We start from the raw sequence: 27,360 nt of genomic DNA on the forward strand, positions 1-27,360 counted from the left end.
GCTAAAAATCCGAAACAAGAGAACAATAAATGAGTCATAAACGATTGTGATGATAAAACTAGTTAATTGCGCTAATTAATTTATAGAAAAGCTGTTTTGTTAAGATGAATATGCGATAATAAAGTTGACGCCTAGTATTCTTTTTAAGTGTGTTACTTGTCCGTGATTTTGCAAATGCAAAGTGCGCAGGCGTTAGTTGTTTGATTTCTCTCTAATTTCTATTAATAAAACAATTAAGTACATGAATAAAATTTCAACAAATGCAATATCTAGGTACATTATATAGCAAACACTAATTGTTTTGACACGAATAAATAACTTAATTTACAGCTTGACAGTTTGAAAAATCATCGAAAATTATAATTTACTAATTAATTGAATAAGTATAAACTTTCTTCGTTTCTCTTTACATGACCAATATCGCAAAGGATAACGCCAAGCGTTAGGTTATCAGTTCATATTGACTTTATTTCTTTAGTACCTAATGTCTAGCGCATTACCGCAAGTCCATTAACAAAAGGGCAAAGCTACTTTTATGATGCAAAACGAGTGACGCTCACACCGAATGGTAATATTTTTAAAGAGAAATATTGAGAGAGCCCACAGCCGAATATTTTTTAGCCGTGGGGTCCCGACAGAGCCGAATGGGACCACCCGGGTTTCCGGGAACCCGCGATCTTCCCGTTGGTTGATGTCATCAGAGGCGAAAGGGAGATTATGCCTCCCTACCTTGGAAGTCCAAGCTCCCTACCCGTAAGACCAGCGTAGGGAGTGTACCAAATGACTCCAGCAACATAGGGAGGGAGGGAGGGTCGTGTCGTGTTCTTGCAGTGAAGACTAAATTACCTGAATAGGACCTGATGATGATTTGTCGGTTGTCGGACAACCGCCGATAGGTGGAGAGAACGGGTTCTCAAACGGAACCTTCTGAGCAACTGATGATTTGTCTAATCAATTGATTGTTGTTGACATGACGATATTGACGATTACCCACGAGTTTGCACTCTCTCGCCGTCTTCGAACGACACGCTTCGGTGTGACAGAGTGAATTTTTAATTGCAATAATTAGACCGTAGCCTAGACTTCACAAACTTCTATTAAATTCCATCCCATTCTATCGAAAACATTGTAGGTAGGTACTTTTATGTATGAAACTATCTTTTTAACCGAATCCTAGTTAGGTCGTACGTAAGGTCTAAAATCGCATGAATTTTCTGTAGGTAGATTAAATTATTTCAATGAAAGAATACCTAGCAAATTAAAGAAGATTAATATTTTGCAAAATGTTAATAAACGCAATGCGGCTTACCTTCGTAACCACTTTTCTCGGTCAGGATATCAGGAACCGGTCTCTTCATGGACGTGGTATTTCTTGTTTTGCGGTATTTTAGCACATTTTGTTTTCAAAGAAATATGGAATAGTTTTGGGCCAAAGCTTTGCTAATTTTCAAAATAATAATACGTAAAATGCGGTACCAATCAGAATAATAAGGTTCTGAATGGGTGCAAACCGTGCAAGCACCCCCTGAGAAAGCTGCGGTAAAACTATTTTTTTATTCATTCTTGTCTTTCTGATTGACAAATTAAGAAAGAAAAAACGCAATGTTAATTTATTATTTATATAAGAGAGCATTAATATCTTTTGGTTGATTAATTTATTGTTCACCTTCATTTTATTTCCGGAAAAGCCTAAATTACATTGATCAATAAAATAATTTCGAGAAAAAATACTAAGCGATATGCAATAACGAAACGCACTAGCGTAAGAAAAAGGTCGATGTCCCTTTTCACAGCGTAATCACCAATGAAACGCGGTGAAAGTATTAAGCGTGCTCGCTGATTGGCCGATAAGCTGTCAAATGCCAGTTAATTTATTTTTCAATACATGACGTTTCTTGAAAGTTGAATGAAAATCTCAGGCAAACACAGATGAGACAGGGCAGGCAAAACAAAATGGCCGATGGTCCGTGCAAGGTGTGTCGCGGATAGTCGAGTTATTTTTACAGCGAAAAACCATTGAACTTCAGTGAAAAAGTTACGGTGTTTATTGCTACTGGTTCGTAACTTTGTTTTGTGATTAATATAAGGTGGAATAAGTATGTTTAATGTTCAGCCGCCGCCGCATCGCAGCTGGGGTGCTGCGCACAATCCGCACAAAGGAGTTGAAGTTTGTATGGCGCCGTGTCTGGCCTTTTCCGTTTGGCCCCGTCGCGTGAGCCCGGAGGCTGCATGTTTGCCTCACGTGGGTCGTTTCGTGCGCGTAGCCTCGCCTCGAGGTGTTCGTTGTAGCCCGCGCGCCGCTCCCGTGAAATTAAGGATGTCGATGTTTGCAGCGGCGCAGCGGGCTTCGCGTCAGCCCGGCGCGGTTCCGTCGCCCGCGACATCGGGGCTTCGCCCTTCGCGACTCGCCGCGCGCGTTTGGAGCCCTAGCTCCCTCGGTACCGTGAGCCCTGCAGTGGAGGTAAGGTTTTCAATGATTTGAGATGGCTGATTTTTGGATCAATACCTGGGCGGCCATTTTGTGAAAGTAACTAATTTTAGAATGTATTTAGGGCATAGTTGGAGATGATTTGATTTTCTGTAGGGTTCTTGATTCCATTTAGTAATTACACATCATTTTCTGTTTTCCTTGAAGTATGTTCTTATGTAAGTCACCTATTTATTGGCTCACATCTTCATCTACTGAATTCAACCAGTTGTGTGTCAGTGTGTCATTTTGTGTAGATAAGAATCTTACTTTTGGGTCAAAAACACCATGCTTTTTCCATGTTGTCAAGGGATACTTTTTATGTCGAATTTCTTCTTTCTACTGTTCTAAAACTCTGTGTTATCCAAATAATCAGGTACGTCTGTAATGTTACTTGAACTTGGCTAAACATGCGCGTGACTAGATTGTTAGCGCATCCATCACCAGCGCTAGCGTCATCCACTTTGTTAGCAACTACCATACTTAGGATCCCACTGTCATCGTAGATGAGTATCCGTTCAGAACGTAACAACTACCACAGCAATTGTTACTGAATCTGCAAAGCATATTGCATGGACCTATAAAAAAAGGCGGACGGAACTCGCGCTACAACAAAACTGTGACGCAAAATTTTGGCGTTTGTCTATTGTGTGAGTGAATTTAGGGATGCCATGTTAGCCAAAACATTTTACCCATTTATTTTAAGAAAAACATAGATCGGCAGATGTTACTTGGAAATGTAGACAGAATTATTCCGTGCCATTTTAAAAGGATGAAAGGTGTATGCGTTGAGGTAGGCGCGAAATTTTCAATGTTCAAATTTTCTTACATTGTTTGCAAGTCAGTGTGTCAGGGTATGTACATAATGTTGATCAAAAATAATTCACGCAGTTACAAATTACGAATCTTGTGTACATTATAATCATAATCTTATGCATCATCAATATATTATTATTATCTCTGATAGATTTTTTTTAACATACAACCTGACACTGACTTGCAATCAATGTAAGAAAATTTGAATTTCGCAGTTCCACATTTTTGGGAAGGATCAAATTTGCCTATGAAAATATATCCCATTAAAACACAATTATTATGATAAATTATTTTATTTCCATAGTATGCGTAATACATAACTAAAAAGTCCTAAAATCATTATTAATTTCCCATATTTCGGGTAATTTTCCCACGTAAATAACTGAGAACACTGGTCTTTGACGTATTATTTTTTCGAGTGAATGACGTTTGATTTCAATTAATTTCAATATTTTAATGTCGGGAAATAAGTGATTGGATTATTATTTTACCTGTGAAATGTGATTCCTTAATTTTTGTTTGTTCGAACAGAACGGTTTTTACACAATTTCATCACACAAGACATGTCGTATTCGTGTTGTTTTTTCGCTGCTTAAATGTGTCAACTGTGTGAAGTTTGCTCTCGAAGTGGTGTAACAGGGTGTGAATGTGTGCGTGCCGGCCTGTACGTACAGGCAAGCTGGTGTATCCTAATGTCACAGTATTTTGTTGATGAGACTCCGTCCGACTTTTTTTATAGGTCCATGGCATATTGTATGATTTGTAGTTTCGATACTATTTGTCTTGGCAGTCGATATAATTTATTATAATTTATCACAATATCTTTGAGTTAAGTTTTCAAAGAAGCTTCTTCTTCATATATGTATTTATTTTCATCTTTTCTTTTCTAACATAATGAATGTCTTCATATTTCGAACTTCTATTGTGTTGCAAAGTATCGTCTATAATGCTACATATTCATAGACTATTTACTGTCTTACTTCTTCAGATGAGTCATTCTCTAAAAGATCACAAACATCTTCTAAATATAACTTCTTGATACTATTTATTTTTGTTGGTCATCAATATGTAATATTCGTTCAGTTCGTCAATATTTGTTGGTGTGGTACATGCTCTTTCTGATGTTTACATTATTGTAGTAAACTACCAGTAGCACATTGAGTAAATGTAATTTCTATAGGCTCAGTTACTATTCTTATGTAGCAGCGATCATCATTCTGTGAATAACTTTACTTATTTATTAAATTAGGATCATGTCGACATCATCATTGGGATATGCTTACTTTGTATTTACTAGAAATGCAATAATAAACAATGCCTCATTAACCTCAATTTGTAACGTTTAAAAATTAATTACGTAACTGTAAAATGTTTCGATTGTTGCATTCCTAACTTATAATTTCTCATTTATAAATGCTTTTGTCATCACTAAATTGTGTATTAACGACATCATATCAAGCTAAAAACTGTGGAAACTTAAATTAGTTGTAATAAGTGTGATTTTGCAAAGAAAATGTATAGGTTAATGTGTTGTTGGTTGTCTTTTTTCCTTGGTAAGGCATATTTTTTACAGGGAAGCTCTTGGCCTGTATCTCACTAATGGAATGTGATAATTATTCTTTTATGAGTTTTATTACCATCATTATTTCAGACGTCCATTATTGAACATAATCCCCCAATGATTTCCACATCGCCCGGTTGGTAGCGACCTGCATCCATCGCCTGGGACTTCCTACCTCTCGTTCCCACCGCTGCAACTCCTGTGTAGCCAGGATCTACAGCTTGAACGCAAATAACCCAACCAGTGAAGGTCAAGTTTGTCCCGGGGGAAAGTTAAACTGCTACCTGTATGAGGTTAATAACATCCTGTTTCTTATTGCAGGATGTCGTCCCGCCGCAACGGGTCGGTGTCCCGCGCCGCGGAGGCCGCGTCCAAGAACCGGCTTCACATGGACCGGAATCCCCAGCACTCCAGGATCACTGGTAACGAGTAGTGAATGTGTAGCGGTGCTTTTGTATTATTTTTTAGTTAATACAACCTTAGTTTTTTATTTTAGAATGTGTACAGATTTGTAGTTTTACATTTCTTTATTTTTTTTAATCATATTAAAACACTAGCGGCCTCCCGCGACTTTGTACGCGTGGATCCCGTTTTACCCCCTCAGGGGTGGAGTTTCGTAAAATCCTTTCTTAGCGGATGCCTACGTCATAACATCTACCTGCATGCCAAAATTCAGCCCAATCTGTCCAGTGGTTTGGACTGTGCGTTGATAGATCACTATGTCAGTCAGTCAGTCACCTTTGAGTTATTTAAATTTAGATTATTTTATAAGTAACTAGCTTTTACCCACGACTTGGCTCACGTTAAACTTTGGACCCCCATTTCATCCCCATCAGGGGTGAATTTTAGATTTTTTCCTTCCTGCCTTTGCCGAAATCGTAATAACTATCTGCACACATAATTACAGCGCAATACGTTCAGTCGTTTGTGCTGTGTGTTGATAAGTCTGTCAGTAAAAGATTGCCTTATAAAAGATAGCATTTGCCCACGGCTCAAAATCTTACCAGCGCAGAACTTAGGTGTTCTGCCTTGTCTATTTTACTATTTGAGTTTATTGCTTTCATAATGTAGGTGATACATACATTGATTTTACAGTAGGAATAATGTTTTTACTTTCAAGACTCAGGTGAAAGTATTTAGGAAACGAATAAACCCTAACCTTTTCTCAGATCCGTCGAACCCTGCCGGTCGGCGGAAGGAGATCGACAATGTAATGAAGCGAGCGCGCCAGGCCTCGCCCGGCAGCTGGGACCGAAAGCTGTTGGAAGTCGAGGAGAAAGACCCCAACAGGTAAGCTACTAAAGCCTGGTCCGTGAGCACGTAGAATCCCGTCCAATGACCCCAAGCTACCCATCCTTATCGCTCGCGCGTAATTATATTGCTGTCGCGACTGTGCGACGCGCGCCCGCAGTGAGTGTGCGAGCGCGACAGCAACATAATTACGTGCGAGCGACAAGGATGGGCAGCTTGGGGTCATTGGACGGGATTCTACGTGCTCACGGACCAGGCTTTATAGACTCGTAGTCTTCACCGACAGATGGCGTTGATACGGACATAACTATGGCGCGCGCCGCCACGCCTACAATCCTGCATCGCGGTATCAAAGTTTTTCGCCCTGACTGGTTTAAATAGAAAATCGAGATGGGTAATAAAAGGACATTGGGCTCGGAAGGAAGCGATTCCACTGTGGTTGATCATTAAATCGCACACTGTTACCGATATGGAACACCATCATAGTTCGTAGAGCTAGATGGCCGTTGGGGCAGAAAAGTTCTCGAGTAAGCGACCACAGCCCGGGAGACGTTGTATGGGCAGGCCCACTAGGTGGACCGACAATCTGGTGCATGTCACGGGGACTATCTGGATGCATCAGCGATTTTGGATTAAGCTGCTCGAATGATTGACCTTTTTGTCGACAGATGGCGCCACACGGGCTACAAGCAGATGTACATAGACGGGTCCGGGTCGGTATCCCCGCGACGGTCTAGGTCTCCGAGACCGCGCCGGTCCCGGTAAGTCTGCATCAATAATCATCATCATAAACTACACTCAACATCAAATAAGTCGCACCTTCCGCGACGCGATCTTTAAAGATTTTCTTTTGACATAATCATGGTGCCCCAACAATATTGGTGTTATTTGAAAGCCCAATAAATATCCTTAATGAAAAACACATTTAATTTCTTAATAAATGATTAACATATACCATAAAATATGTGACTTGAAAACAGACCTCACTTTGGGCTCACCTCTGAGATTAATTAGACCAATTTTTATGGTTATAAAACCAAATAATGATCTCACGTGTCCTTTTTAACAGATGGATGGATAGCGATTAATCCCAACTTAACAGTTGTATAGGCATAAAAGTTGGCTCAAGCGTAACTACCTATTTTTTGAAGAAGTTACTCTGGATCCTTCTAAAGACACATTTTTGGGGTAAAAATGTTTCCTTTATTGAAATCAAGTTTAGAACTAAGCTTTTAAATGGTGCCAATATTGGTGGGAAGTGGGGATGCATACGTTTGAAAGTGCTTGTCGCGCGAGGTGCGATTTATTTGCTGTCGAGTGTATTATTGTATTTGATTGAAAAAGAGGTTGACAAAGGTGACAGAAGTTTCTTCCGCCACTTCTCAGCACCAGCCCATATGTTATCCCGAAGTGGTGGAAGGGCAAGCTGTACTTGGGGCGCGTATAAGTGCCCTGGAAAGGGCCTATGTACTGAATAAACAATTTCATTTCATTTCGATACCCCATGAGACTGGTGACTTTCTGCCATGTATTGAAACCAGAAGTTGTAGTTTATCTGACAGAAGGTGCTCCTCGGTGACTGATGAAGTAGTCTCTTAAATATCTGAAGTCTTTTATAACAAACCTCTTTTGGATGGCCAAAAGAAGGGCCATTTGGCTCTATGATAGACGCGGTACTGGGTTCGAATCCCACTAAGGGCAAATATGTTGCCCGCGCTTCAACACGGCTAGTCTTAAGCCGGGTCCAGAAGCCTGTAATGTGTAATGTAAGATTACGTGTAATGTAACACGAATTCTACGTGTGGATGGCACTACGAGCATTACATGTAAAGTGCTACCCATACTATTTCCATTACATTACACGATACATTCCATTACGCGTTACACCCGTCTGGACTCTGCTTTACGTGCTAACATCCCTAACAATATTGTAGTTTTCTATTACAATGTGTCTTTTGCATTACAGTTCGCCCATAGCCGCTCGTCGCTCGCGCTCGCCGATCGCTCGCCGCTCGCGCTCGCCCATCGCTCGTCGCTCTCGTTCGCCGATCGCGCGGCGCTCGCGCTCGCCTGTAATCCGGCGCTCGCGATCGCGCTCGCTCCGCCGCTCGCCGCGGCGCAGTCCTAGGAAGAGTCCTGTCAGGTAAGATAATGCCTGTATTTATAATGTTACAATAGGTAATCACAAAAATTGTCCATGTGAAGTTCTCTCTCTTTGGCTTGTATTTCATAAACCATAAATGTACACAGTTGAAGATTTCACATAATGTAAATTTCAGTTGCCAATAATCTCAATAATGACATCAGAAATATTATAAAATAGAAATAAATTAAAATAAGACATTAGACAACCCCCATTCTGTAGATGTCGAAAGAGGCGACTAAGGGGCAAATATGCGAACATCTAGCCTTTCATTACCCAATATAAATATACTATAGTAAACCTTTTAATCAACGCGGAAGTCATTGGGGGAGGCCTATGTTCAGCAGTGGACGTCCTGTGGCTGAAATGATGATGACGAAAGTGAAACCTTTCAAAGTGGCTGACAAAATTGCCCGAGTTTTTGCGCTGCTTTTTCTCAGCAAAGGCATCTGTTCTCGAAGCAGAAGTGGTAAAGTTAAAGTTACACAGGGTGTCCTGTAAATTGAAAGAAAAAGTGTTTATTCAGACAACCTTCCTGTCACATTATTCTATACATGGTGGTGATCAACTTTTGTTGTGACTTAAAAATTTGCTTTTTTTTTTATAATTCTATACAAATTCAATTGGTTGTTTGATAACATACAAATATTGGAAGACGAAAATAAAAGAACAAACGTTTTTCAACGTGAGTTGTAGGTTGTACCAGGCCTGTTCATCTCCGCGAGTTTACATCGAAAACAAAACACGCACGATGGCCTCACATACGAACGAACATTGACTCACGCACGCGTATTCTTGTGTATGATGGAAGAAAATAAAGAAAATGGTGTACTAAATACTGTGCAGTATTTAACTGCCTAAATAATAATAAAAACACAGAATGTACTTTTTTAAGTTGCCTCAAGACACTGAGAGGTAAATAAGTAGTAGTTAATATTATTCATGATAATTCATGCTAAATCATGTATTTCCTCCGCCATTTTCCGCAGTTTGGCACCTCACGTCACATAATTTTACCGAAGTCAGCCCTATAGCTTCGGCGCAGTGCCGATCACTGACGTTTGTCAACAAAATGGTGCTTGACTCTTGAGACAGGCTAAATTACACCATATTGTTAATGACATTGAGCATACATTTTTTTAAATACCTTCGCGAAGTAAAACTTCTGTACGTAGTACTTATTATTATTCTGTGGTTGTACTTGATTTACGGGACAGGGTGTCTTGAAAATATCCCGTATAGGACCGAGAGACGTGTAAAATGAATGATTGATTTTTTGTTGCAGACGCAGCCCGGTGGCGCGGCGCCGCACGCGCAGCCCGCGCGCGCGCCGGCCCCCTGCAAGGCCCCCGCGGCCCCCCTCCCCGCCCGACCCCCGCCAGGTGAGATTTAGTGCCTTTTCACACGTTCCGGTTGCCGGCTATCCGGCGCCGGGTACCCGGTGGTGAAGTGTATGGGCATGGTACGTAGCTTTCACATGTTCCGGCGTAATTAATCCGGCATGCCCATACATTCACGACCGGGTACCCGGCGCCGGATAGNACGTTCCGGTTGCCGGCTATCCGGCGCCGGGTACCCGGTGGTGAAGTGTATGGGCATGGTACGTAGCTTTCACATGTTCCGGCGTAATTAATCCGGCATGCCCATACATTCACGACCGGGTACCCGGCGCCGGATAGCCGGCAACCGGAACGTGTGAAAAGGCACTTACTCTTCTTCTTCTTCTTCTTGTCGTGTCGACAACAAACCTACACAGTGTCAGCCCAAAACTCCGCCACAAGAGTGGCGTTGTCAGCAGCACTCATCAAATCCTCCTGAGTGCAGTTGCTTGGGCACCGAAGATTTACTTTATTTGTCTATAGTCTGGTCTGCGAGCACGTAGAATTTCGTCCAATGACCCCAAGCTGCCCATCCTTATCGCTCGCGCGTAATTATATTGCTGTCGCGACTGTGCGACGGGCGCCCGCAGTGAGTGTGCGAGCGCGACAGCAACATAATTACGCGCGAGCGATAAGGATGGGTAGCTTGGGGTCATTGGACAAAATTCTACGTGCTCACAGACCGGGCTTTAGTAAGAGACAAGACACGTGTGAGTTCGATTGACGCTGGACTATTGTAGTGAACTTATATCCATCCCTAATTTAAGCTCATATTTAGCTAAGGGACCCCCTTTATTTGTCCGTCCGAAATAAATGTTGCATCGGCAACGCGCGGATTTAAATAATGCTGTTCTTACATTCTCTCAAAATCTTCACTGGTCAGGTTTCATTGGAAGCCAAACTAAACCCTGGCATACAGGACTTGTGGTAAGAAAGAAAGATGGGATTGGCATGTTCTTGCATGTGCTGAATAAAGTTATATCTTCTAAAGAACTCTTGGAAAAGAGGCTGACAATATTATAGTGACTAATGACCGTTTTCACCATCAATCTCTAATTTTTAAGTGACCCCCATGGTGACACATAACAGGCATATTGGTTTCATAGGGTTCAAATTAGGGATTGATGGTGAAAACAGGCATAAGTCTCTTGCGCTGCTACCCATTTATTGTCCTGAAGCAGTAGTAAGGTTAATACTGGGACGTGTAAAATTGCATTTCAAAAGCCTACTTCAATAATTAACTTTAAAAAAAATATATAACCGACTTCAAATGCGTGAACACAAAAAAAAACTAAAAATTAAAAAAATTTGATAATACCTATTCAACAAAAAAATAATCGTTCAAATTGGTTCATAATCGGCGGAGATATTGCGTATAAAAAAGTTCATTCCCAATTTTCCACCCTTGGGGGTGATATTGAGGCTTCCGGCGACTGGGACCGCAATTAACTGGGACCGCGGTCCCAGTCGCCGGATACGTAAAACTTAATAATTTTCTTCCGGCGACTGGGACCACTCATGGATTTTAGTACGGTACCGATTTTGGATTGAATAATATTTTCTTTTAAGTTATCTATGAGTGGTCCCAGTTGACGGAATCCTCAAATATTTTCTTCAAATTCGCATGAAACCACCCTTTTGATAATACCTATTCAACAAAAAAAATATCGTTCAAATTGGTTTATAATCGGCGGAGATATTGCGTATAAAAAAGTTCATCCCCAATTTCCCACCCTTGGGGGTTGTTTTTTTTATTATTAAATTTAAATGGGACCACCCTTGAGGTGTTACCTATACGCCGAAAAAAGATTTGTTCAAATCGGTTCATAATTGACGGAGTTATCGCGTAACAAACATAGAAAAAAAAAAACATACGGGTCGAATTGAGAACCTCCTCCTTTTTTGAAGTCGGTTGAAAATAAAATTAGTTTTATGAGTTACTTCCAATTATTAAGTTCTTGCATGTGCTAAACAGTGTTATTTTTTCCGCAGTCATCCCCTTCTGGTTCGTCAATGAGCAGCTGCTCGGACGAGTCCTGCTCTGTCTGCTCTGCCAAAAACAAGAAGCCTGCTCCTCCGCCAGGGAAGCCAGGCAAGCCGCCCAGGTAAGGACATAATAATCTTCCATTTTCTTCTTAAGGCAAGGTTTGCTCTGATGCCTAAACTAGGGAAGCACAGGTCCTGGTATGGGTAATAACTGGACTTATTTCACACTACACAAAACTATCATATAGAATAGAATAGACTATTGATCACAGTAAGCACAAATTATAAACAATAACAACACAAAACGGATTTGTTTCGACGGCCGTTTAGTAGTGGTTCGTGCACCGGACTACTATTCCAGAGGTCGCAATGTTTAATAACTTTAATGTCTAAAAATATTTATTTTATTAGATAGTTATTGTCGATATCGCTTACCGCAACACTATTTCCTCGAGTATAGATGACTCAGGCGACCCGACTGCCGGACCGGTTGAGCCGAAGCGTTCGCCGTATAACTTAACGCAACAATACGTTTGTGTTGATATTTTATTTGCGCACTACCCACTAATTGCTACATTATTGTATTTATTTGCTTCCTTTCTTCATAAAAGCTATGCAAAAAAATAATTTTATATTTTATGATGTTCAGTCTAATTTATAATTAGCAACAATTTAGGTAGGATATTTTATATGTAGCTAAATCGACATCTTAAGCCGATTAGTTTATAAGTGTTTAAATTCAACGTAGCTATTGTGTTGTTTCTTTTTTATGATTTAAATTAAATGTTATTATGTTGCATGTTTTATAAAGACGTATTATTAAGTCTATAAAAAACGCTAGCTTTTAAGTTATCATGTACTAACTAAACATGTATGTATGTTAATTATGCAAATAAAGAAATTCCAAAATCAAAATCAAATCAAATGTTAAATAACTTTAATGCCTAAGAATATTTATTTTATTTATTCACAGGCCGGGTTCTACGTCTCCAAGACGCGCGGCTAAACGACCAGCGCCGCCGCCCGCCGCCCGCGCCGTTCAACCTACTCGAGAGTTGCTCAAGGCTAGAGAAGCCAGCAAGCGGACTAGAGAGGAAAAGGTACGTTACTCTCCGTCCTCTCAGAATTACAGGCTACATTCAGTCTTCCTGAAGGCAAGCGGACCCAGGAAGAAAACGCTGCTACACTTCTAATGTCCGTTTTCACCATCAATCCCTAATTTTTAAGTGACCCCTTTGAAAACAAAATTCTTGTTGTGTTACCATAGGGGTCACTTAAAAATTGGGGATTGATAGTGAAAACGGGCATTAGATTGCTAGATTACATTATGTGCGGTGCGCGACAAAGCACGGACACGAGAGGAGAAGGTATGCTGTCGAGAAAGTTTGCTGAACCTTTATACGGTGTCATCAGTAAGCGGTATGCGTGATACGATGATACGTCGCATAATGGCGCTTAGACTGTAAAAAAAGGAAATAAGGGTTCGTCGCCGTCGACTTAGCATCGTAATAATAATCACCCGCAGAATCGCTAAAATCAAGTGGCAGTGGGCGGGGCACATAGCTCGCAGAGACGATGGCCGTCGGGGCAGAAATGTTCTCGAATGGCGACCACGGGCCGGAAGACGTAGCGTGGGTCCTAGGTGGTCCTAGATCCTCCTGCTAGGTGGACCGACGATCTGATAAAGGTCGCGGGAAGAGCCTGGATGCGGGCAGCGTAGGACCGTGCGTTGTGGAAAACCTTGGAAGCCTTTGTCTAGCAGTGGACGTCATTTTTCTGCAACGAACGGACGAACTGTACTTACCCATCTAACAGAGGCTTTATTTGCAAGTGTTGAATTAGAATAGAATAGAAAACTATTTATTTGCAAGAAAGGTATACAAGCAGGCAAGACATAGATTAAAACAGAGAGAAATATACAAGTGGACTGCTTGTGCCCCTCTGACAAAATGGCACCCGCTTAGTGTACGTACATCAAGACTGCCAGGGCTTGTCTTGAGACTGATTTTCAGCGGGGGCTCTCTGTTGTAACGGCTTACCCCTGCTGACGGAGATGTAAGAGGAGAATTGAATATGCTTTAAACGTAACTCTTTTGTTCCAGGTCCTAGAATGGCAGCGCTCGCAGCTGGCGGCCCGCGCGCCCCCCCCCGGCGCGCCCATCCCCCCCGCGCACATCAAGCGCGAGGGCGCGCGCCGGGGCCCCGCCCGCGCCCCGCGCGCCGTGTCCCCCGCCGCCATCGCCGCCGCCCTCGCCGGCAGCGGCAGCGGCTCCGACTCCACGCCCGACCAGCAGCCGCCGAGGTATGACGCACACAGCTAAAGCCCGGTCTGCGAGCACGTAGAATTTTGTCCAATGACCCCAAGCTACCCATCCTTATCGCTCGCGCGTAATTATATTGCTGACGCGACTGTGCGACGGGCGCCCGCAGTGAGTGTGCGAGCGCGACAGCAACATAATTACGCACGACGGACCAAGCTTTAGACACAAGCCTCCCCCAAGGTCCTCATCGCTCTTTGGGTGAACTTGAGCTTTCTTATGGAGGCCACGCTGGCAGTCGCCCGCTGAAAGCGGAAACGATAGCAATAGGACGCTGGAAAAGCAGCCGCCGAGGTGAGTCAGCCAAATGACGTCCTCAGATAGACACAGGCGTCGCCCAAGGTCCCACCTTGAGTCTTATGAGGCAGTGGCAGCGATAGTGACAAGATGCCGGACCAGCAGCCGCCGAGGTATGACGCCCACAGCTAGACAAAAACCTCGTCCAAGCTCCTCATCGTCTTATGGTCTTTCTTATGAGGCCCACGTTGGCAGTCGTCCAAGGTCCCACCTTGAGTTTTTTTATGAGGCTCACAGTGACAGCAAAAGCGATAGGACGCTGGACAAGCAGCCGCCGATTCGAGGTGAGTCAGCCATCGTCCACAGAAAGACAGGACTTCCTCAAGGTCCTCATCGCTCTTTGGGTGAACTTGAGCCTTTTTATGGAGACCCACGTTGGCAGTTTCTCGCTGAAAGCGATAGCGATAGGACGCTGGAAAAGCAGCCGCCGAGGTGAGTCAGCCAAATGACGTCCACAGCTAGACAAAGGCCTCCCCCAAGGTCCCACCTTGAGTCTTATGAAACTAACAGTGGCAGCGATTGTGACAGGATGCCGGACCAGCAGCCGCCGAGGTATGACGCCCACAGCTAGACAAAGACGTCCCCCAGTGTGTTTTTGGGTGACCTTGAGCCTTCTTATGAGGCCCATGTTGGTAGTCGCTCGCTGAAAGAAGGAGCGGCAGCGGCTCCGACTTCACTCCCGACCAGCAGCCGCCGAGGTGAGGAACATGTTGGCTTTGTGCCCAAAATTGCCGATAGTTAAGCCAGGAGCATTGGCAAAATAGCAGGGAACAGGAACATTATCAATATTGCCAGGAACATTATCAACATTGCCAGGAACATTATCGACATTGACAGGAACAGGAACATAATCAACATTGCCAGGAACAGTATCAACATTGCCAGGAACATTATCAATATTGCCAGGAACATTGGTAATATTCGCAACGATGTCCGCCATTGTTCCCGTAATACCGAGGGCAGTGACATTTTAAGAACTGTGGCGACATCTAGCGACTCGCCACTATAAACTGGTGGCAAGCATCACTCAATAGATGGCGCTGATACTAAGTTACTATATCTCCGCGTCTACAGACCTGTATCGCCGTATTCCTACACAGGAATATTCCCAAGACTGCCGGGAGTCTTGGCAATATTACCGCAAATATTTTAGTGTTTAGAATAGAGTAGCATAGAAATAATTTTATAGACACAACACAAAGAAGCTTTGATGTTGTATTCACATTATTTCTTGTTCCCAGGCTGACACTATCCGAGCGCTTCGGCAAAATGGCGCAGTGGTCGGCCGACCGCTCGGCGCGCCTCGACAACATGCGCATCACACGACGTGACGCCACTCTACACGTGCGCATCGAGCGGGCCGAGGATGAAGGAGACCCGCCGGCACCCGGGGAGCGACCGTGAGTGACCTTTGATACCGCTGGTGACCTCCCTAGATACCGCTGGTGACCTGCCTAGACGCCACTGGTGACCTCCCTAGACACCACTAATGACCACCCTAGACAACTGATGACCTCACTAAAGACCTCCCTAGACACCGCTGATGACCTCATTGAAGACCTCCCTAGACAACCCTGGTGACTTTCCTCGACATCACTGGTGACCTCCCTAGACACCGCTAGTGACCTCTCTAGACACCGCTGGTGACCTCCCTAAACACTACTGATGATCTCACTGAAGACTTCCCTAGACACCGCAGGTGACCTCCCTAGACAGACACCACTAATGACCTCCCTAGACACCACTAATGGCCTCCCTAGACACCACTAATGACCTCCCTAGATACCACTAATGACCACCCTAGATAACTGATGACCTCACTAAAGACCTCCCTAGACACCACTAATGACCTCCCCTCTCCCTGATGACCTATGACCTCTCTCCCATGATGACCTCTATAATGTCTCGACAACATGCGCATCACGCGCCGCGACGCTACTCTACACGTGCGCATCGAGCGGGCTGAAGACGAAGGAGACCCGCCGGCACCCGGGGAGCGACCGTGAGTGACCTTAGACATCACCTATGACCTCCCTTGACAACCCAACCCAATGATAGCTCTCCATTTCTATCATTTCTTACACTATACTTGGCGCAAAAACTCGTGGCAGGCGATGTAATAATAAAACAGTGCATATCACGTTTTCTCACGCACTCACACTAATTATGGGTGACGTTACACAAAGGCAGGCGTAGCGTTGTTTATATTATAATACGTAATAATTAATAGAATATTGGCGAGTGTGCATCTTTGTTTCAAAAATTACATATTGTCCCGTCTGCCACGAGTCTTTGCGTCGAGATAGTGAGCTCCCATCGGTAAATTCCCTTCATTGATTACTCCTTATTTGCTTACCTTTCTTACTTTATCCAGTCTTATGAGATGGTCCTAAAAACCTCCACTGCACTGGTCCGAATTTCTACTTATGATCTCATTTGTCATTTATTTTAAAACTACATTATTAAATGCAACAAATGTTGATGCGTCCTGGAGACGCATGACGCGAAGGGCCGACCCCAAATAAAATAGGAATGGGCCAGGTAAAGTAGTAGTAGTATTATTTAATGCATCTAGTAAGCTCTTAGTCCAGCAAACCTTTAAGTCAAAGTGAAAATTCCTTAATTTGCATGGACTATAAAAAATAGTGTTTACAAATTGTCAATTTTTTTTTCTATTTATCAATTAAGGGACTTTTACATAGTATGTCAGTCCCATCATAACATAATCGTGACAAATATTAAAAAAGAAAACTAATTCATGTCTGATAATATTTAATATTATTGCCGTACCAACATTTGGCAAGTGCTGTGAAAAAGCGCTGCAACAAGCTCAGTCACCACTGTCTTAATGTTTTCCTTCTCCCACAGAGGCCTGGAACCGGCTCCAATAGGCAGCTACCCTGAAGAGTTGTTGGCGGCGGCGCCCGGCGGCCTGCCGTCCTGGGACGACGTGCGAGTGCGCTACGATTACTACAAGAAACGCGGATACTTGCGGGGTGAGTTTAAGCACAGAATAATAATAAGTACTACGTACAGAAGTTTTACTTCGCGAAGGTATTTAAAAAAATGTATGCTCAATGTCATTAACAATATGGTGTAATTTAGCTTGTCTCAAGAGTCAAGCAAGTTTGTCAGAAGTTTTGTTGACAAACGTCAGTGATCGGTACTGCGCCGAAGCTATAGGGCTGACTTCGGTAAAATGATGTGACGTGAGGTGCCAATCTGCAGAAAATGGCGGAGGAAATACATGATTTAGCATGAATTATCATGAATAATATTAACTACTTATTTACCTCTCAGTGTCTTGAGGCAACTTAAAAAAGTACATTCTGTGTTTTTATTATTATTTAGGCAGTTAAATACTGCACAGTATTTAGTACACCATTTTCTTTATTTTTTTCCATCATACACAAGAATACGCGTGCGTGAGTCAATGTTCGCTCGTATGTGAGGCCTTGTCGAATAGTACTCTTGTAGGGGGCAATCGTGCGTGTTTTGTTTTCGATGTAAACTCGCGGAGATGAACAGGCCTGGTATTAGGCATTTATTTATAACCCCCGACTCTAAAAGTGGGGTGCTGTGGTAGGACCAATACGGTATTTGACACCACCAATCAATGGAGAAGTTTCCACGGTAAGCATTGTTTTTGAAACTAGAACATCGCCGCGGCACCGCCTATAAATAATAATAAATAAATGAATTTATTTCAACAACAAAATGTGACTTACAGAATAGTCGTATACTTGTAAAGTAAGTAGGTAGTTATACAAAATAAAACTATAAATCTAAAATGCAATAATTTAAGTAATCTAAGTAATAAAAAATAATAAATACAGTCTTTTAAGATTAAAAACTATGATGGAATACATTAATAATATGTGGGTATACGGCTAAAATCCTTTACCTCCCGTACTAGTTAAAATTGTGTTACGGCCTATTTTTTAAATATGTAGGTAATTTAAATAATTAATTTCTCAGCCATTTCTTGACGGATTTAAGAAAAAACTTCACCGTCCTTTTAGTTTTGGTCTATATTTTAATCCCATTCAGATAAATATAATGTTTTTAATATCAGGAAACTTCTCCATTGATGTAATTATGCAAGTAGGCTTTTAAAAAGCACTTTTACACGTCCCAGTATTAACCCAACCACTGCTTCAGGACAATAAATGGGCAGTGCTGAGAAGAAGTAGCGCAAGAAACTCAGTCACTTTTGTCAGCCTCTTTTTCAAGGGTTTACAGACTTTAACATATTTAAGAAGAATAGATTAATGTTTTATTTGAGTCTAAATGCAGGATGTCTCAAAATTACCACTGTAGAAAGACCTTTTCTAGATTACCAGAAGCAAAGATTAATTTGAACCAAATCTTATATGCACATAAAACAGTGTACATAAGGCGGACTTAATGCCTTTCGGCATTTTCCTCCAGTCAAGGCCCTAAGGTTAGGGCCAAACTGAAAATAAAGTAGGCGATATAAAATTCATATTAACTTAGATGAAATAAGATTACATAACCATGGTTAAGGAAAAGGAAAACCTTTCCATAAGTCCACTTTGGAACCGATGGCATTGTCTCTCAATGATCCAAGAAAACCAATCAAAAAAGAAAAACTCAGGATCCAAGAAAAACTATCGTGTTCTATTGTAAAAAAAGTCCCATGACATTTTCAGAAATGAACCTCATAAAGGAGTGTAGTGGCTACAAAGACGGAAGCAACTTACAATTATTTGCTTGATTTAATTAAGGGAGAGTCCGCTAATTTGGACCAGTTTTTTTCNTAATGGTTTGTGTTTTTTCTAGGTCTAACCCTGAGCGACTATGTCAAATGGGAGGAATGGTGGTACAAGTACCAGGAGTGGCTGAAGAGAGAGCGGGCCTACGAACGCTGGGCCGAGGGCGAAGTGGGAACGGTGAGTGTCTACAACTTAGATTAATAAATTCTAGCTAGATAGATAGTGAGCGCAAGAAACGGCTTCAAAGTGATTGATTTATTGTACAAAATAGTTAAATAATCCTGACACTGACACACAAAATGACATCCAGTGACATCCTAAAATCGGTTTCGTTTGACAGCTCGTGGTTGTTGGTCTATTTCGAAGGATTATTATTAACTTTATGGTTTAATTCACAAGAGATTCACGGGCGAGTATTGAGTGACGTACGCGCGCGTACTTTTCACCCATTGTAAAAAAATATACGCTATTTCCATAGCGAAAAAATACGCGTACCTACATACCTACGCTTCGCCGTGCTAGACTGTGCCTTCATCAGAACGGAGGACACTTTGAACACTTGCTTCGCAGTACGTAAACTTTGTAAGTAGGAACTTATAATTAAATAATTCATTGTGAATAAGGTGATTTCATTTCATACTTAATTTATTAATTTGTAAAAATAGGGTACAATGTTATAAATTAATGAAAACCCTAATAATTATTACGTAGGAGACATGTAAAGTGCCCCATAAGGGCTACCTTTTTCTTTCTTTATTATTTTCTATTGACGTTCATAAGTGCCACTTGTGGTCTAAACTGAATAAATATTTTTGATTTTGTATTTTTGACGGTTCTAAGCCCGTAAAGTAGAAAGGAAAATCTGAAATCAACTGAAGAGTATTTTAAAATAATTATTATGACTGGATTAAAAAGCTGGTACCCAGAGCCATAAAATATCAGATTATTAAGAACTAGGCCACGCCCACTAGGTTTATTCCACTTGCACCTGTATAACGTGCGAGACAAAATTGGTTTATTCCAATTTGTACTGAAAAACCAAATTTACTAAAATCTAAGTGTACTTTCTTTATGGGAGTCTCTTGTTTATCTTAAATAATAGCTATTGTTCCCTACTTTTATCTCTGTGAATATGGCAAGAATGCAAAGTAACACGGTGTATAATATTAGTATAGATTTATCTGTCAGTTTTGTCAGGTATGCAATAAAGATCAATCTCAGTCCGTATTTTTATTTGATTTGTTTTGTCCCAGGTCCGCCGCGAACGTCGTCGCAGAGGCGGCCGCCACCGGCGCAGCTGAGGAAACGCCGCCCCCGCGGCGGTCCTGGCTGTGGACCTCGCCGCGGGGGCGTCGCGCCTGTAGGCCGGCAACGCCCCGCCCACGCCCCGCGAGCACTGCCGGTCAGTAGTAGTAGAATAGGCACAGTATGATAATGTCTCGCCGCAGAGGCGTCGCGCTAATAGGTTGGCGACGTCCTGCCAATGCCCCACCTACGCCCCGCTAATGCCCCTCCAACGCCCCGTAAGCACTGCCGGTAAGTACACTAGCCTGAGACACCAAACGCCGCCCCCGCGGCGGTCCTGGCTGTAGACCTCGCCGCGGCGGCGTCGCGCCTGTAGGCCGGCAACGCCCCACCCACGCCCCGCGAGCACTGCCGGTGGGTAGTAGTAAGATAGGCACAATAAGATGCTGTCTCGCCGCGGGTACATAGGTTGGTGACGCCCCGCCAACGCCCCGCTAATGCCCCGCCCACGCCCCGCTAATGCCCCGCCCACGCATCGCTAATGCCCCGCACACGCCTCGCGAGCACGCCGGTCAGTACACTAGCCTGAGACACCACACGCCGCCCCCGCGGCGGTCCTGGCTGTGGACCTCGCCGCGGGGGCGTCGCGCCTGTAGGCCGGCAACGCCCCGCCCACGCCCCGCGAGCACTGCCGGTGGGTAGTTGTAGAATAGGCACAGTATGATAATGTCTCGCCGCAGAGGCGCCGCGCTAATAGGTTGGCAACGTACTGCCAATGCCCCGCTAACGCCCCACCCACGCCCCGCGCGCACAGCCGATGGGTAGTAGTAGAATAGGTACAGTAACAATTTTACGTTGCGAGGACTTAGCACCAATAGGGTGGCTATGCCCCGCCAATGTCCCGCCCACGCCCCGCGCGCACTGCCGGTGGGTAGTACTAGAAGAGGCACAGTATGACAGTCGCGCCAATAGGCTAGCGATTAGCGGTCAGTACACTAGCCTGAGACACCACACGCCACCTCCGCGGCGTTCCTGGCTGTGGACCTCGCCGCGGGGGCGTCGCGCCTGTAGGCCGGCAACGCCCCGCCCACGCCCCGCGAGCACTGCCGGTGGGTAGTAGTAGAATAGGTACAGTATGACAGTCGCGACAATAGGCTAGCGAGTAGCGACGTCCCACCAATGCCCCGCCAACGCCCCGCGAGCACTGACGGTGGGTAGTAGTAGAATGGGCACAATATAACAGTCGCGCCAATAGACTAGAGAGTAGCTACGCCCCGCCCACGCCCCGCGAGCACTGCCGGTGGGTAGTTGTAGAATAGGTACAGTATGACAGTCGCGTCAATAGGCTAGCGAGTAGCGACGCCCCACCAATGCCCCGCCAACGCCCCACCAATGTCCCGCCAACGCCCAGCGAGCACTGCCGGTCAGTACACTAGCCTGAGACACCACACGCCGCCACCGCGGCGGTCCTGGCTGTGGACCTCGCCTCGGGTACGTCGCGTCAATAGGTTGGCGACGCCCCACCAACGCCCCGCCATCGCTCCATCCACGCTCTGCGACACTGCCCGCTCTAGTAGCCTATAATATACTCGTAAAGTAAAAATATCACATCGGAGGAGTATCGTATCTGACATCCGGCAACGCACTGTGGGCGAAAAATCGACCACCCTTTCATAGGATTTTGAAAAAAATAAGTGTTGCTTTTGGTACTTTAAAGTATGCAGGTCTATTGAACACATGAAAACATTAAATAATATAGTATTCAAGGGCCTTGTCTCGTCGTTTACACCTCATAATGTGAAATTGTATGTTTCAAATGTATGAAAATGAAAATAAAATACCTCATAACTTTTTTCGGTCTTGCTCGGTCAGGCTGAAACTTTCAGGTATTGTTACCGAGTCTGTAACGAAGCTGCACGATCTTTTACTTTGATCCCAAACGGTCCCGATTAGTAGTTATGAATTTAATAATAATATGAATATTTATATGACATTCCTGTGAAATTCTGTGTAGATAATGTATTACTAAGGTACTACGGAAAGAGAAATATTATGTACAGGGAGTTCATTTGAACAACAAATTACCAAATCATTTTTTAACCGACTTCAAAAAAGGAGGAGGTTGTATGTTTGGCTGTATGTTTTTTGTTCTATGTATGTTCACTGATTACTCCGTCAATTGTGGACCGATTTTCAAAATCCTTTTTTTGTTAGATAGCGTACACTTCTGAGGTTGTCCCATTGCCACAAGGGTCAGGGTCTGATGATGGGATCCTAGGGAAATCGAGGGCAAACCTCAAATTTTATAGGCACATATTTCTTTTTTCATATTTATTCTGAAGTTATTCAAGTATTATGCGTCTGGTAGTCGTCATCTAATGTTGATGAGGTGATGACGGAAGGTCAAACTCCTTAACGGTTAGGAGTTGGAGAATAATTCTTTCACAGAATAAGTAATAGTACAGGTACAGAAGGATTACTCCGCACGACGATTTAAATAAATGCGAGTCTTGCTGCGACGCGATACAGTGGAATTCAGCTCGCACAGCACTACGTACCTACAATTTTATTCACCTACAAGTTTTGTCTCTTTCTATCGCGTGCCTCTGAACTCTTCTTACGCTGTTAGGGTTGCTGTCTAGTGAAAAAATAATTAATCTACTTATTTGTAATGAGGTACGTATGTAGGTAAGTAAAAATAACATTTCAAATATACCTAATTAGGATTAAAAAAACTTGTTCTATTACAATGTCTTCATTCATACCTACCTATTTTAACATAAGACAGATAAATTAAACATACTATTACAGAAAAATAAAGAATCCTATACTATCCTAAGAATTTTATTATTGATTACCTACATGGCCAACATACCTTTCAGCATCTTTGGGAAGCGAGAAAAAAAGATAAATCCGGTAATTTCTCTTCGAATTTAAACACCCGAACGCCGCACAATATTTATTTCTCTTTATGTCCATTTTTAAATAATACTTCGATCATAGAATTATAATCATACTAAAACGCAAGCCAGCGTTCTGACGGGCGAGCGCGTGACACTCGACTGATTAATACCCGCCGGCGGGGCGCTTCGCTGTAGGTAATTATCGGATGTACCGCGCGGAGTGAGCCAGGCCTGGTAATACATTATCTACACAGAATTTCACAGGAATGTCATATAAATATTCATATTATTATTAAATTCATAACTTCTAATCGGGACCGTTTGGGATCAAAGTAAAAGATCGTGCAGCTTCGTTACAGACTCGGTAACAATACCTGAAAGTTTCAGCCTGACCGAGCAAGACCGAAAAAAGTTATGAGATATTTTATTTTCATTTTCATACATTTGAAACATACAATTTCACATTATGAGGTGTAAACGACGAGACAAGGCCCGTGAATACTATATTATTTAATGTTTTCATGTGTTCAATAGACCTGCATACTTTAAAGTGCCAAAAGCAACACTTATTTTTTTCAAAATTCTATGAAAGGGGAGGTCGATTTTTCGCCCACAGTGCAACGCCCCGCCGATGCCCCGCGAACGCTTCCCGGTATGATATGCATATGCATACGCGCCGACGCCCCACTAAAGCTGACCGGTGTAAAAGATATTAGCACGATATTGAATCTCATTGAATAAGCTAAAAATAAGTTTTTCAAAATGTGTGACTATAATTTACTGCTCAATAGAAATCGTTCCAATTGACCCTTTCTATTTCCAGGTAGACTCAACTCCCCACAAAATGTGTTTTGATATACACCATCCTATATCACTTGAGACAACATATAACATACAACTATTGTTATATTCTCACCGACATATCGAGTTGACACCGAGCACTGCAGAAACTAAGCGGCGGTAGTGGTGCAAAAGACTGTGTGTTATAGTGTTTAGATTACCCTTTACAGTACATATTTTAGTGTATTATAATACATAGATTTATACTTGCCGAAATTGTAAACGAATGAAGTATTTTTTGATTTGATGACACGCGCGTCACGATAAAACTTTCAGGAAGGTTAGACGCGCCAAGCGTGTCATTAGAAAAATATTGTATTTGGATTTTCAAATGTCATGAAATCTTAAAATTGTTAAAGAAATAATTTTAACTCGTACAAACTCGTACTTTTATATTCGTATTTTTATGCTATTCAATTGATTCAAATTGTTAGAAAGAGATGATCTTTCTTCTAACTACCTTCTATAACTTCTTTAAAATACTTTTTTGTTTATAATTTTGGCAAAAAATATAGTATATTGTATTATTCACATGTCTTCAGCATACAGTAGACTGTATATTGTACATAGTTTAGATATTATATTTTGTTTGTAAAGAACAACATTTATAAAATAGTTATTTTTATTAAATAATGTGTATTAATGTCCTTTTTGATCAAAAAATTATGTTAGATTTAGTTTCTATGCACATTTTAAAACCTGTTTGCTTGTTCAAAAATAGAAATTTTTCGTTAATTTGAAATAAATGTGTAGTTTTTGAAAATTATAGTTTCGTAATGAACAATTTAGTTCAAACTATCTCTATTTAAAATAAGTTTTGAATTCGTTCTGAAAATAAAAACGATACATGCGATTTTAGATGATTTCTTTCAAGCTGTTAAATATTAAAACAAACAATTTTTACATTATATTTTAATGTTTTTCTTCAACGCACACACTTCAGTGCAATATTCTCAGATATTATCATTAACTTTGTATATAAACACGATTACATAAACTATATTATCTTTTAGCAAAACTTCCTTCCGTCTTAGATAAAAAATTTCTCACTCATATAATACCTTGAGTATTATTATTTATTTTGTAATATTTAGGTATTAAAACGGTCGTTTGAATACAATATTAGTTTTAGAGTCAAAAGTATACCACAATGTGGTATGTCATATTATGTCACGAAGAATTCTAATAAAATGACAATCTATCGCCCGTATTCACAAACATTACTATGAGGTCTCACACGAACCAATCACAGAGCTCTATTCAACGCTGTGCGTGCGGCTTGCTGCTTCACTTACGCAAGCATCGTTTGTGAATACGTGCATGCATTATAAAGTCGCGCAGCGAGAGATGGGGCGATAACACAAGCAAAGATTTGTATCTGTATACGCTCGCCGCGCTGACGTAGTTTCTCTGACAAGTGCTTTCTGTCTCGCTTGCACGCATTTAGCAAGAGCAACGTGGGTATAGTCCGGTCGCCGAGGACGTAGAATTTCGTCCAATGACCCCTAGCTACCCATCCTTATCGCTGGCGCGTAATTACATTGGACGAAATTCTACGTGCTTGGCGACCGGGCTTTAGTGTATTCGATACTAGAACTTGAATGTGTTGTGTTATGTATTCAAATATAACATCAGTGTGTGTTCGCCTCAAGCCTTGCTATGCTACCTATAAAAGATGTGATTCCTATCACAACTTTCTTTAGTCAATTGCGACTGAGTGAGAGAGGGTGTAGTCAACAAACCAACACTCATATCGTCTATTAAGACCTATAAATCATCATAATTACATACGCATTTTGTAAACTTGATTTTTATTATCATCATCAAGTCATTTAGACTCCATTCCAGGAGCACGACCCTCTAATTCACAAGGCAAATGATATTTCGCCTACGTATAGTTGTAGCCACAGGCTTCATACACTTCGTAAAAATATTTAGAATGTCCGTACATTATGTACGTTGTAAATAATTAAAAATCTCATAATTATTTAGAGATATAGATGTTTATAATATAGTAATAGTATGTAAGCAGCTACTAAAAGTATGTTTACATTTTATTGATTTATGTATGTAGATCTTATGTCTGGCTCTCAAAAGTATACTGATTTATATTTATGAAACGACCGAGATCGTAAGGCTAGCGGATTTCTGACCAGAAAAGCATTAGCACACTTATCAACCTGGAAAGGGATCAAAAACGTATCGCCTTTTGCCCACTGTCTACCGCGAGGCGTTTACGTTACGGTGCGGATAAGTGTGCGTTGCAGTACGGAGTTTTATACAAAGAATACTGACCGCCTCGAGTTGATCAAGTTACGATCCGTTTCCGGGTTGATTCGTGCTTCGTCCTTTATCCGGCTCGAAGGACCATTTGTATTTCGATCGTATTGAACTTGTTTTTTAAATCTCTGCTGACCTGAAAACCTTAGTGGGTCTATATCAACTACAGGCTTAGGTATAACTGAGTAAAATTCCTGATTTTGTGTGATGTTTCACTTCAGTAACCTCAAGACGTAACCTTCGATTTGTCTCCTGCTTTGCACAGGAGGGAAGTCGAACATTAACTTCGAACTCCTATGTTCTTCTGATTAATTTCGTTGCGGGTCCAATGACAGTTTAACTTTCCCCCGGGACAAACTTGACCTTCACTGGTTGGGTTATGGCGGTCAAGCTGTAGATCCTGGCTACACAGGAGTTGCAGCGGTGGGAACGAGAGGTAGGAATAGTCCCGCTCAGTTATAAGCTATGCCTGTAGAATTTAAACTAACAGCAATTTTATCTGATAAATTGTAATATTAATTTTGTAAGCTAGTCTAAAATGAGATTTATATTCAATTACAGCTAAATTAGAATATATTTTCATTGTGCAATGTTTGTATGGGACCCGACATGTGAAGTGTATGATATGGCAGGCGTCATGTGATACGTGATCATCATACAACGCATGTACAGCCAGCTTCAAAAAGTTCGTAACACCCAAAGTAGCCAAAAAGTTCAACACGTCTTTGTTACAATTGGAATAAGGTTGTGTTGTCATGATTTTGGCCACTTTGGGTGTCACGAACTAATTGACGCTGACCGTACCTAGCACATTTGGCTTTTCTTAATTTCCAACCTAATATTGAAGACTAAGGTCAAGAATCGACCAAGGCTAGGCGGCTGTCTATCCAAAAATACATTGTTTAGTACTGATCATAGAATGTAACTTCGTAAACAGATTTATAGCGCGTAACTGTGTAGGTTCCTGCGGTGACATTTGACGTCATAGAGCTGTCGCAATACGCCTGAAGACGTCATACGACGTAACAACCCCGTACAGTAGGTGTCAAGTAGTTCGTGACACCCAAAGTAGCCAAAAAGTTCGCAACACGTCTTTGTTACAATGAGGGCTATCGTTTTTATACTTAACAGTTGGCAC

The 27,360-nt window shown here is 42.1% G+C and overlaps 1 protein-coding gene across 1 annotated transcript; it reads left to right on the forward strand.

Annotated features, from left to right (window-relative positions):
- Window positions 1-1,943: 1,943 nt before the first annotated feature.
- LOC114354997 (serine/arginine repetitive matrix protein 1) lies at window positions 1,944-27,132 on the forward strand. Its single transcript, XM_028307633.1, has 15 exons — window positions 1,944-2,056; window positions 2,334-2,461; window positions 5,166-5,266; window positions 6,014-6,134; window positions 6,764-6,856; window positions 8,062-8,238; window positions 9,524-9,620; window positions 11,610-11,722; window positions 12,577-12,703; window positions 13,706-13,905; window positions 15,460-15,618; window positions 17,087-17,214; window positions 19,022-19,131; window positions 20,208-20,356; window positions 23,926-27,132. Exons 3-14 carry the CDS (start codon window positions 5,167-5,169, stop codon window positions 20,253-20,255), a joined length of 1,473 nt encoding a protein of 490 aa, XP_028163434.1. The 5' UTR covers window positions 1,944-2,056; window positions 2,334-2,461; window position 5,166; the 3' UTR covers window positions 20,256-20,356; window positions 23,926-27,132.
- The last annotated feature ends 228 nt before the right edge of the window (window positions 27,133-27,360 follow it).

Source organism: Ostrinia furnacalis, unplaced genomic scaffold (assembly GCF_004193835.3).
Source record: "Ostrinia furnacalis isolate ACB-3 unplaced genomic scaffold, ASM419383v2 OfSCF2306, whole genome shotgun sequence".
Lineage (NCBI taxonomy): Eukaryota > Metazoa > Arthropoda > Insecta > Lepidoptera > Crambidae > Ostrinia > Ostrinia furnacalis.